Source organism: Acanthaster planci, linkage group LG09 (assembly GCF_054643075.1).
Source record: "Acanthaster planci isolate LZ-2023a linkage group LG09, COTS_SCS, whole genome shotgun sequence".
NCBI classification, from domain to species: domain Eukaryota; kingdom Metazoa; phylum Echinodermata; class Asteroidea; order Valvatida; family Acanthasteridae; genus Acanthaster; species Acanthaster planci.
Genome location: NC_141785.1, coordinates 5,461,663 through 5,474,648, shown reverse-complemented (window position 1 = coordinate 5,474,648; position 12,986 = coordinate 5,461,663). Strand labels below are relative to the sequence as shown.

Genomic DNA, 12,986 nt, shown 5'->3' with positions numbered 1-12,986 from the left:
TACAAGTTAATATTTGCCATATTGTACATAACACGTATGCATGTTTTGTGACATTGCCGTTGCACATTTGCGTAGCTGGTGTTGAAGAGCTCACAGTCAAAGTCCTGTTTACTTGTATCACCGAGATTTTTTTTCCCGAACAAGAGACAGTGGAGATATTTGGCGGCATTAACCATTAAACCAGTCCCACTTGACCAGTCCTCTGTTGTTTGTGTCATTTTTATCATTAGCTCAAGCGCTCTGCAAACAACAGTGGAACAGTCATGTGGTCTGATATGAAGACTGTCAACAATCTTTTGTCTTGCAAAACTCCATGGGCCAGAGGATATTCCTGAGTGCCTGGATAATGGACAGATGAGGTTGATCACGCATGGTCCTCAGAAATTTGGTTCAGGACTTAAATTAAGTTTTCAGTACTATTCAATCCTTTTGGCTGTCTGTTATAAGTATGTAAAAAATCATATCGGTATGTCAGCTGGAAAGTACATACAGGCTGTTGGAGTAAGCATGAAATTAATGCTAAGGACATCAGACTCTGCTGTCACATTTATAATGCTATAAATTTCACTCTTTTTTCCCAGTAGAATAGGGTCACATGATGCTTCAGGCTAGAATAATGAGGTGTTTTTTGCTGTTTCATTTGTCGCCCGATGCCTTAACATTGGCCATACGTTTTCATTGCCATCAATATACATACTCAGGTGTATTTTCAACGATGAGGTTGGAGTGTCTGATCTCCCCATAAGCCACATATTGCAGATGTAGAGGTTTGTGCCAGCAAACACCCTTCCCCTCTCGAAAATAATTATTTGGAATCACTGTTTCACTCAGAAGTTGTACCTGTTGCAGAGGTGAAATGTTGGAAATCCCTCTTCATACAAAGGTTGCAGCCAAAATTACTGTAGGATTCTTTTGAACTTTATTTTTACACCTAGATTGGGTAACAGCACAATTGTGTGCGGAGTGTGACATAAAGAGAAACCTGGATCAGCAACAAAGTAGAACAAAAGGTTGAATTCATGTACCCGGTATGTGTACAGGTACAGATGGCCTTAGTCTCCTGACCAATAGCTGTCACCAACAAATTAAATGTCTACACAGAGTAATGTATGTTGACGAAAATATTCAATATATGAAATGTTTTGGTTATGAGTAAAGTGCTAGCCATGTACAAGCTTGCTGAATCAAAAGTTATTACCATAATGGTTTGTTAAGCCCAGTAAATGTTGACAAAAAGGTTTGCCAGTGTCATCCACAATGTTTCCACTCAGGTAATCACAGATTTTGAATGAAAGATCCTATAACGTTTTGAAAAATTGAATGGATTAAAATTTAATCAGCGAAGCACAATTCCCAATTATTTCATCCCATGGCTGTAAAATAGGTTCTTGTATTGAAAACTATTGTTTTTCATCTCAAAAGTAAAGGCTTATGAATCACAAAAAAGATTTTTTTCTGATGTATGCACAAATGAATGAGAATTTAGTTTTGATTTGTGTTTCAATGCTTCGAGTATCAGTTTTCAAACACGTCGATAGATTTGCAGTGAATGTTGTCCACCCACGACTAGATCGCCATCAGGTGTGAATGACATGCCATGTGGACACAGCGTACACTGTTTGACTACACATCCAGTGCGCATGCCCTCCGGAGTATATTGATGGATATTTCCGGAACCTGACATCTCAAGTATGGAGTAGTCACCTTCAGCAACAAAGATGTTGCCATGAATGTCACTGCATACTGTTCTAGGGCTGTCCGTGTCCACTGTGAACATTGTGTTGCCAGGGTAATCAGTGGATATCAGTTTGCCCTCGTTGGTGTTGATGTACTGGAACCATTTGTCGCAGGCTACCAGTTGATCTTCAATCATTGGTGCTGGTAGTCTCCTGATGAGGGTTCCATCTGGGTTGTGGAGGCTGATCTCTCCCTTGGCCTTGTAGCCCACAGCTATCAGATTGTCCTCATCCACTGCCAGGCAGGTTGGTTGGCTGTCTGAATCAATTCCTGGCTCGAACCAATGGAGGAGTTGATATTCTCTGCTGAAGGTCTTGACTGCAAGACCGTCTAGGACAATGAGATGGTCTAGTCTGTTGACTGCAACTTGGCATGGATCTTTGACATCTGGAATTTGTAGCATTTGGGAGATGAAAGGAGATAGGGGGTTGCTTGTTGATGAAAAGGTCACGAGACATTTGTGTTTGCTGTTCACTGTGACTATTTCTTCATTAGTGAAAACTGCAACGGAAGAAACATCAGTAGCCAAGTCCTGTTTTATGTCCGTTTGTAACCTCCATTTTCCCCCCAGAACAACTCTTCCCAGTGAGTTTTTATCTCCCTCATGGAAGTCAATGAATTGGAACTCGTCAGGTACAATCTCTGGCTCCTTCTCCATCAGATCTTTGAGGTTTTCGAGGATAATTTGCTTGAGATGTAAAACCTGATTCTCCATTTCTTGAGCCAGGATTTGGTGTATCTCATGCAGTGTCTTCTCTGCTACTTTGAGCTCTGTCTTGTTTGCATCTTCTGCAGTCTCAAAGGTCTTGACTCTGTCTTGGTAGATCTTCTTGGCCTCTTGCTTCAGTTTCTGCTCCATCTCTCTGATCCTAGCAACCTCCTTGTCAGCCTTTTGGGAGATCTTCTTGTTAGTGGCTTCAAACATGGTGTCCAGTTTCTTGCGAGACTGGACTGTGTTTTCCTTTGCTTCGGTCAGTTCTCTTCTCTTCTTTTCGGCTTTTGCCGCGAGGTCTACAACCTCGCGCTGGCAATTGTCAAAAGCCTCAGATACTTCGGTACTGAAGTGCTGTTGATGTTCAATAAAAGAGCAAGTTACGCATACCGATTTGTTACATGTGTAGCAGTAAACGCTAAGATTTTGACCTGCATGCTTCTCACATTTTGGTTCTTCTCTTAGTTTGCTCTTGTAGGCAATCTCTCCTGATTGAAGCTGAGCCAGTGTGTAGGTTTGATGAGATTTTGTTCCTGGCAGACGTTCATGTACCTTTAGGCAGTCTTTGCACAAAAAAATGGCACAGTCCACACAGAATAAAACTGCTTCATACCTCTCCTCACAGCTTTGACATTTGATCTCTGACCCTTGACCCTGTTGTAGCTGTTCCTGTATCGTAACCTCCTCCACCAGGGCGCTCAGGGTGATGTTAGTCGGCAGATCTTCGGCCCCATTCTTTCCCAGTTTTGTTTCTCGTCTGCAGAAAGGACATTTCATTTTTGCGGCCTGTGGATCCTGGCTGTCTATGAGACGTTTAAGACACTTCAAGCAGAAACTGTGAATGCAGTCCAGCATCTTTGGTTTGTCAAAGCGCTCTTGACAGATGTCACACTTTAAGTGATGCTCTTTGATCTTCACTGGCACCTCAGCTGTACCACTGGTTGCCATGGTTCAGTGAGATGTTGAGTCAGACCTGTGAAAGAAATCAAAATGTTGAATCATTTGTTAGCGATAGAAACAAAGGCAAATCCGTTCCACCAGGTACACATACATGTACATTATAAGCACACAGATGTGTTCGCGTTGAAGTTTTAATCACTAACAATATGGTGGTCTAATTCAATATGGTTGTAAATTTGCTGTAGGAGCCAAAGAGTAGGCTCTCTAACATTGTAATTTTCATGTTCCTAAATCACTGTGCTTGTCAAGCTGTATGCAATAGTATTTGTTGTTTACATGTCAGCATTAATTTTTTGTAATCGACCCTCTGTAGTTCTGTACAAAATACATGTACTGTACATGTATTTGTGCGTATACATGTACAGGGGAAGTCTGTGACCACAGGTTTCATTGACTGTGCCCCGGTAGGCCTCCTAAGCGCCACCCTACCGCCCCAACCACTCCCCATCGTTTCAACTTTTCTAGTTCTCCCAGGGTGGGGAGAGTTTCTGGCTGTCCTGTTTGATCAGCCACTCCTGACGATGGACACTGAATTAAATTTTTGTTTTGCTCGTGTTTACTGTTTTGAAAAACTTACACACTTATGCAGCACAGTTGGTCTTTACCTTGATGGTGTTCCTCTTGGAATCAAGCAGATGAAATCTTTTGCTGTTTGCTCAAGTCACCGTAACCGCTAGACCAAACGTCTTTAAACAGCATGCACAAGAACATTGATGTGGATACACCCCATTTTATTTGTAGACCTGGCAGTTGGGATCACATGATTTCATGCTGCGTCATTCGCCTTTCCAAGTCCACCAAAATTGTTGACATTGTTTGTTTCAATCGATCCCATACCCAGTTGGTTTATGCCCTACTTTTTGCCTTGGAACAGCATTTAAAACAGGATTACATGGACACTCCCCCTTCGACTTCATGTATATCTTTGGACTCCACATTGTTATAGGATCACATGATGTCAGTTACCGTGTCAGTCAAAGTACTTCGTATTTACAATACGTGTTCGTTGCTACTGTTTGCATACACATGCATATTCATGAAGTGGAAGCACTAGTAGCCACAAAGTCCAGTAAAGAAATGCAAATTGGTATGGGAATAAATATGTTCTTGGCTGGTCTTCAACGTGCCTTTAAGACCAGCTCAGGAGAATGGACACGGCATGTGGCTCAGGCGTTATCAGCGTTTGTTCTCCTGAGCAAGGTCTTAATTGCTATTTAAGATCAACCAGGCACATATTTTTTCCCATTGTAAAATACCTTTTTATTCAGGAAGTCAAAATAAGTCAATGTGTGAAGAATTTACAATGATTTTCTTTTTAAAAAATTGACGTTCATTTTCCCAAACACCCCTGTCCATTTTATGGTATATTCCTTTTGAAAGTTGTCCAATAGAATCCCCTTCATTGAGTTTGGCATGCACATGTTGCGTTGTATGCACACAGACTCCTGACCTATCAGACCTCATTAAACTGTCTCGTATCCAAGTGCCAGCATGTGATTTATGCAGTAGGCTTTATCACTTCTCAGCAGGCATTATCATATGTTAATACACAATCATGTGATGCATTTCGACCAATAGGAATAGAAAATCTGTCCTAGCCCAACTGAAATGTCATAACCCATTGGATCCAATTCACTTACCCATTGGATACAATTCACATACCAATTGGATCCAATTCACTCAATTCAATAACCAATTCCAAAACCAATTGCTTTTGTTTGGAATCAATTGGAATCCAATTGGGTTCATTTGGTTTGAATAGTAAATTTGAACCTTTTCTCAGTTGGACAATTCCAAACCAATTGACCCCCAGTTGAATGCCAATTCACAATCCAACTGTAACAATCGAAGAACCAATTGAAACCATTTCAATACCAATTCAAACCAATTGAGTGCCATTAGAATAATGGGGGAAACAAGCTGAAAGCAAACCAATTTGAACCATTTGATTCCCATTAGAAATTTCATTTGATTTAGGAAAAAAACAGCAAAGAAAAAAATACCAATTGAAACCAAGCGTGTTCCATTTGAAATCTCCAATGGACGGGGGAAAACAAATGGGAGAGAAAACACACCGACTGAAACCAATTGAGCACCAATTGATGGCCAATTGGACCCAATTGATTGCCAATTGGACCCAATTGATTGCCAATTGGACCCAATCGATTGCCAATTGGACCCAATTCATTCCAATTAAATCCAATTCAAAAATCAATTATTTTGAATGGACCATTTTTAGTAGGGAGGTATTTAGGAATTTTGATTTCAGATTAATCATTGCGATCATTTATAATACATGTTCTAGTATGTGTCGTTCAAAATTGGTCCAGTGATGCATTGTACATGTACAGCCATTCTCCTGTTATTCTTTTTACTTACATTTACCGGGACATAATACAGTTGCTGCATAAAATGACGAACGTTTTTACATCTACCGGTATTGTCTATTGTTTACAGGAAATCAGATATTCTGTGCACACGGATATATGTGACCCACTCTGTGAAAATGAGTCACAAGTCGCCAGATCCACTTTGGAGTAACAAGTCCTTTAGAATAATTTTGCACAGTGTAAATTCTCACCATGGGGTATCCACTTTGATCAGGATGCCAAACTTAGTGATACATCAAAACAAAAAGCTCTATTTGCTCTTTCCAATACAAATGAAAACTCCAAAAGTGGCTCTGGCGATTTAAGACTCATTTTCACAGAGTGGGTCACATATGTACATGTATGTGTATGTACAAAATTCAATGTAAAGTTGAACCTTATGTTCCTTTTTGTTTCATTTCTCATTGTTAGAAAAATGTCAAACCACCTGTACAGTTGGCCAAATTTTAATAAAAAAGCAAAACCATCTACTGTACAATATTGAGCAATTTAAGCATTTTTCAAAGGGGCCATCCAGTGATCCCAGTACTTTATACTGGCAGCTGACTGGTGTAAGTGGAAAGCCGCTACTTTATGAAGTCAGTGAATGACTGATATCACCCAACATTAGTCTGGCGGGCCACACACATGTACACAGATCTTTTTTTTTTAAATGTCTGACTCAGTTTTCAAATACGATGATAGATTTGTAGTGGACCTCTGCCACCAACCACCAAATCACCTGTGGGTGTGAATACCATGCCAACTGGACAAAGGGTACATTTCTTTTTCACACATTTCATGATTTTGTCCTCTGTATCGAACCTATAAATTGCCCCTGAACCTGACATTTCTGGTGGTGTGTATTTACCTTTAGCAACATAGATGTTTCCATAAATGTCACAGCAAACAGTCCTAGGAGTGTCTGTTTCCACACAGAGTACGGTTTCACCCTCGTAATCTTTTGATATAAGCTTGCTTTCAGTGTTGTTAATGTACATAAGCTGTTTGTTGCTGACCGTGAGTTGATCTTCAATCATTGGTGCTGATAGTTTCCTGATGAGGGTTCCATCTGGGTTACAGAGGCTGATCTGTTCCTCGTACTTATGGCCCACAGCTATCAGATTGTCCTCATCCACTGCCAGGCAGGTTGGCTTGCTCTCTGAATCAATTCCTGGCTGGAACTGATGGAGGAGCTGATATTCTCTGCTGAAGGTTTTGACTGCAAGACCGTCTAGGACAATGAGGTGGTCTAATCTGTTGACTGCAACTTGGCATGGGTCTGTGATATCTGGAATTTGTAGCATTTGGGAGATAAAAGGGGATTCAGGGTTGCTTGTTGGTGAGTAAATTACCAACCGTTTGGGAAAGTCAGGGTTGCGTTCAATGTCCACTGTAGCTATTTCGTTATTCGAGAAAACTGTAATAGAAGTAATTCCATGTTTCGTAGGCAATACCATTTCTCTGTCCAGTCTCCATTCATCTTTTAAAATTAGCCTTCCAAGAGACTTCTCAGTCTCACTGTACTCCTGGAAGTCGATAAAGTGCAACTTCTCTGGTACTCTTTGTGGCTGTTGTTCGGTCAGTTCTCTGAGGGAATGCATGAATTTCTGTTTCAGATGTAAAATTTCTGTCTTGATTTCTTCAGCCAGAAGCTTGTTCATTTCATCCAGTTCCTGCTTTGCCACTGTCAGCTCTGTATCGATGATGTCTTCAACAGTCTCCATTGTCTTGACTCTGTCTTGGTAGATCTCCTTGGTCTCTTGCTTCAGTTTCTGCTCCATCTCTCTGATGCTAGCAACCTCCTTAGCAACCTTCTTGTCGGCCTTTTGGGAGATCTTCTTATTAGTGGCTTCAAACATGGTGTCTAGTTTCTTGCGGGACTCGGCTGTGTCTTCCTTTGCTTTGTTCAGCTCTTTCTTCTTTTTTTCAGCCTTTGCCATCAGTCCTTCAATTTCTTGTTTGCATTTATCGAAAGCCTCAGTTATGTCAGCACAGGAATGCTTTTGATGTTTCAGAACAGAGCAGGTTGTGCAAATCAACTGCTGACATGTGTTGCAATAAATGTTCAGATTCTGATCAGGATGTTTGTTACATGTTGGTTCTTCTCTTAGTTTGCTCTTGTAGGCAATCTCTCCTGATTGAAGCTGAGCCATGGTGTAGGTTTTGTGAAATTTTGTTCCTGCAAGGCGTCCATGTACTTTCTGGCAGTCTTGGCAGAGAAACTGAGCACATTGTGTGCAGAATAAAGATGCTTGATTTTTCTCCTCACAGCTTTGACATTTGATCTCTGACCCTTGACCTTGTAGAAGCTGTTCCTGTATTGCAAACTCCTCCACCAGGGCACTCAGTGTGATGTTAGTCGGCAGATCTTCAACCCCAGATCTTCCCAGTTCAGTGTAACGTCTGCACAGCGGGCATTTGATTTTCACTTGTCCCGTATCTTGGATATCTCTAAGATTTTTCAAACAATGCATGCAAAAACTATGAATACAGTTCAATAGTTTCGGTTCAGTGAATCGGTTGAAGCAGATGGAGCATTCTAGATGACGCTCACCAATCTTCCCAAGAACCTCAGCTGTACCACCAGTTGCCATCGTTCAGTTGAATGTTGAAGACAGTTGACTTTTCCCCTGCGGAATTAACCTGAAAAGAAATACTGGTAAAATAGTCAGGGTGTTTTGTTGGACAGAAGTTGCAGTGTATTCTTCTTTGACACCATTCTTTTCTGCACCTTTGTACTTTGTATGAAAAATCTTACACACTCCTACCCGGTTAAATGCACTGAAAAGGGCACACTTTTAAACATCCAAAATTATCCATGTTTTCCTGGACAACTGAGGGCACTGTTGCTGTGCAGTCATCTAGGGAAGACGTGGCTCAGTGCATAGGTGTTTCTGTTCAAATTGTGAACCCAGAATTTACTAACTGAAAATGTTTCTGAGAGAGAGATTGATGGGTTCTCATTGCTATGCACATAAACAGCAATAAATCAGCAAAGAAGAGAAAACTGAGTCCAGGAAAATCTACAAAAGTGCAGGTCTGTTTGCGAACAAGCCAATGTAACATTGAGGCTTCTTCCTGAGGTGACATCACAGTTTCGCTTTTGAATATGGAAATATCCCCATGCACAAACTTGCGTATCGGGCCCAATACGCAATTATTTCTGCCCCATACGCAAAAAATGGGACAATACCCATTTTTTCATCCCCGATACGCACAATATAATTATGATAGTATGGCTCAGAATTATCTTACATAATGCAGATTGCATGTCCGGAAAATCTAGACAAAAAAAGCAGTTAATAGTCCTGCATTTTTTCTTGTACATGTACATACTATAGGTAACCTACATAATAGATGTACATGCATTGTGCACCACGCGTTGGCGGCCACACAGCACACCGTACGTGTACGTGCACGTGTACATCGGCATGGAACGTGCCTCGTGGCTGCTGTCGCATGAAATGTGAACTTCCGTCATGGGCGCCGTATATGCCCCCGTGCGCATGTGGGTTTTCTGGGTGCCGTGTGCTCAATACGCTACTGGGGCTGAATTTACGAAGGTTGACATTTTATATTACACCATTCGCAGAACTTACAACATCGACCCCACGCACGTTTTTTTTTCATGGCGGCAGCCGTAACCCTGTGTAAGAGTATTAATGGCATCTACGATGGGGATGATATTTCCATTCCATGGCTTTACAAAATGTTGGTAAATCACAATGGAAATCCCCCATAGTTTTGAAATATCCTGGGGAGAACCCTGACATCATTAGCCTAAAGATTAAAAATACTCTTTGAAATTGTGAAACCAAAGTTGAAAATAAGATTTACTGAGACACAAAGGCGAAGTTTGCGTATTTGTAATCAAACACATTGATTGCAGCTACCCTTTAAGCTGGGGAAAATTGCCTTTTAAACCCAGGTTCAAAAAATTGGTCTCTAAATACCCATTTCATTCTTAACTTTGATAAGCCAGATAAGCAGGCTGACATGTTTTGTAAGTTAGATAATACCGTATGTATCATGTTAGTGTTTATTATCGGCACCTAAGTCCATGCTATGAAGTTGGTACTCACTTGGACAATATTTGTCTTGAACTGGTAATGTTGGCTGTCTCTAGATGAAGTCTGCTGCTCTCAGATAAAGTCACCTCATAAAGTCACACCTACATACTGTAGTTTAGGTGAGAGCTTTTGCCGTCGAACAGTACCGTATTAGCAAATATGGCGGTGTGGATATCTTCCCAGTTCTTTTTTTTTCTAAGAATCCGTATAATGGGGTCACAGGATTCCAGAAGGCAGAAGAGTTAAGTTTTTTCCACTGCCTACTGAATGGCTCAACATTCTCAACATGTTTTCATTTTCACCAACTGTACGTAGCTGCATGTTTACGTGTATGCAAAGTAATGAGGTTGAAGACTTTGAAGTCGCAGAATCCTGAATGTTGCACTTGAAGATGTTGTCTTGTTTTAAGGCCCCCCCTTTGATTATTTGGAACTGTCCTTAATCCATTCAATACATGTACCTGTTTAATCAAACATCAGAAGTGGGTACCATGTTTCTCCCTGCACGTACAGTACTTTGCTCCCTGCACGCACCAGTTTGACCTTGTGTGCAGAAAAAAAAGTTACAATCAAGTTCCAAGCCTGACCTGCCCACTTGGCAACTTTGTGTATTGCATAGAACACATTAAGAGTTTGTTGTTGTACAGAGAAACTTGTGTTAGCAACAAAGTAAAATGAAGGATTGAAAGGTTCTGGAAGTTGCTGACACTACACCAAGTTATATGATAGCGTCAATTCTACTATTTGAATTGACACACATGTAGGAACTGACGTACCCTTACAGTTCTGGAGTAGAAACCTACACTGTTTACTCTCCATTGAAAGATTTTTCTCAGTGCCCATTTAAATCTTCAAGTTGGATCATTTTTTTCAAGTCAACACAAAAATGCTGGAGTTGCCACTTACTAGTAGCAGTTCTGATACAATTCTTTTATTGAATGAGCATGTGTTGGCATAGAATTTTGTAACTTGACGTAGATTTGAGTTTCTGTCTGATAATGTCATTTTTTAGCTGTCATTGAAGGCAGCTACCGGTACATGTGTGCCATTGAGAAGAATCCTTTATGCTACATGTAGATAACCAAACACACGTTGTGTTTATATTGTGAATGTAGTGCACTTAGTAAATGTACTCACCAGGACAATGTTAGTCATATACAGATGATGTTAGCTGCTTAGCTGAAGATGTCTGCCTTCAGAGAAAGTCACTTCGCTCACTTTTGTTAAGGTTAGAACATTTGCCATAGAACAGCATTTGCAAATATGGCGATGTGTCTATTTCCAACTCTCTTTTATTCCCAGTAGAATGGGATCACACGATTCTAGAATGCCGAGGTACAGTTTGTACCTGTACTGTATTTGTTCAGTCTCTTTTGTCCCTGAATTCCGTAACATTTGTGATACATTTTCATTGTCAAGGATTTTACATTGTACATGTAGGTCTATTCATTTATGTGTTTTTAGTCCCCCAAAGCCTTGTACATGTACGTGCACGAACATGTAGCACCTTGTGTCACCAACCCCTCCCCCTCCGAAAAAACAAGTTATGGAATCACCCTTTCACTCAGAAGTTGTACCTGTTGCCATGGTGCTGTGCTGTTGCCATAGTGAAATGAATGCCTCTTCATACAAAGGTTACAGCCAATATTACTGTAGGATTCTTTTGACCTTTATTTTTACACCTAGACTGGGTAACAGCACAATTGCATGAGAAGTGTGACATACATGTAAAGAGAAACCTGGATCAGCAACAAAGTAGAATACAAGGTTGATTTCTGCATCAGCAACTAAGGAGAATAAAATGTTGATTTCTGCATTAACAAAGTAGAATACAAGGTTGATTTCTGCATCAGCAACTAAGGAGAATAAAATGTTGATTTCTGCATTAACAAAGTAGAATACAAGGTTGATTTCTGCATCAGCAACTAAGGAGAATACAAGGTTGATTTCTGCATCAGCAACAAAGTAGAATACAAGGTTGATTTCTGCATCAGCAACTAAGGAGAATAAAATGTTGATTTCTGCATTAACAAAGTAGAATACAAGGTTGATTTCTGCATCAGCAACTAAGGAGAATAAAAGGTTGAGTTCTGCATTAACAAAGTAGAATACAAGGTTGATTTCTGCATCAGCAACTAAGGAGAATACAATGTTGATTTCTGCATCAGCAACTAAGGAGAATAAAAGGTTGATTTCTGCATTAACAAAGTAGAATACAAGGTTGATTTCTGCATCAGCAACAAAGTAGAATACAAGGTTAATTTCTGCATCAGCAACTAAGGAGAATAAAAGGTTGATTTCTGCATTAACAAAGTAGAATACAAGGTTGATTTCTGCATCAGCAACTAAGGAGAATAAAAGGTTGATTTCTGCATTAACAAAGTAGAATACAAGGTTGATTTCTGCATCAGCAACTAAGGAGAATAAAAGGTTGATTTCTGCATCAGCAACTGAGGAGAATAAAATGTTGATTCCTGCATTAACAAAGTAGAATAAAAGGTTGAAAGGTTCTGGTAGCTGCTAAAATTACACAAAGCCAAATGACAGCGTCAATCCTAGTATTTGAACTGACACAGAGACTGACAGATTCATTTGTTTAGGCTTAAGGGTTTTTTGTCTCAGTTTTTTACTTCTGAATGTCAGTCTGTTTGATTGTTTTGGGGTCAAGATTTAAACCAAGTTTTCAGTAATGTGCAGACTTTTTAAGTGTCTGTTGTACCGCAAGTTTGTCCAAACTGTGCATTAGCTACCCAGCTCCTAAAGGCTGGTACAGGAAGCAGGAAATTAAGGCAACAGAAAACAGCTTCTTTCCTCACATTTTTAATGCTGCTATCAATTTCACTCGAATGATTCTTGAACAAGAGACAAGTTTGAGACCAATGAGCCAGTTCAATATTTCAAAGAAAGCAATATCAGTTGGGAACAAAGCGTGCATGTGAGTCTACTTAGGTAGGGCTGTGCTGACAGAGCAGATATCATGGGCACATCTAAATGACCTTGGACTTACTTCATGTCAAGCATGCGCTGTTGGAATACATGTGTCACACCGACTCATTGGGTTTTAACTAACAAGGGTACACTTGAAAGTGAAACTCTAACAGATCAGTATGGAAATGATTTGTTATGAAAACCGTCA

The 12,986-nt window shown here is 40.3% G+C and overlaps 3 protein-coding genes across 6 annotated transcripts in view; 1 reads left to right on the top strand and 2 right to left on the bottom strand.

The window, feature by feature from the left end:
- Positions 1 to 12,986, top strand: part of LOC110976844 (E3 ubiquitin-protein ligase DTX4-like) — a 58,404-nt gene that overhangs the window by 21,481 nt on the left and 23,937 nt on the right. The window lies entirely within an intron of this gene.
- Positions 897 to 3,397, bottom strand: LOC147798045 (E3 ubiquitin-protein ligase TRIM71-like). Its single transcript, XM_022230475.2, has one exon. It carries the CDS (start codon positions 3,395 to 3,397, stop codon positions 1,523 to 1,525), a length of 1,875 nt encoding a protein of 624 aa, XP_022086167.2. The 3' UTR covers positions 897 to 1,522.
- Positions 3,295 to 10,230, bottom strand: LOC110976845 (E3 ubiquitin-protein ligase TRIM33-like). 2 transcript variants are annotated; one of them, XM_087141399.1, is made up of 3 exons: positions 9,864 to 10,040; positions 6,650 to 8,424; positions 3,295 to 3,422 (listed from the first exon to the last, which is right to left on the bottom strand). In XM_087141399.1, exons 2-3 carry the CDS (start codon positions 8,373 to 8,375, stop codon positions 3,364 to 3,366), a joined length of 1,785 nt encoding a protein of 594 aa, XP_086997525.1. In that variant the 5' UTR covers positions 8,376 to 8,424; positions 9,864 to 10,040; the 3' UTR covers positions 3,295 to 3,363. The 2 variants fall into 2 exon arrangements, with proteins under 2 accessions (XP_086997525.1, XP_022086171.2); XM_022230479.2 differs by lacking the exon at positions 3,295 to 3,422 and having other exon boundaries at positions 4,475 to 8,424; positions 9,864 to 10,230.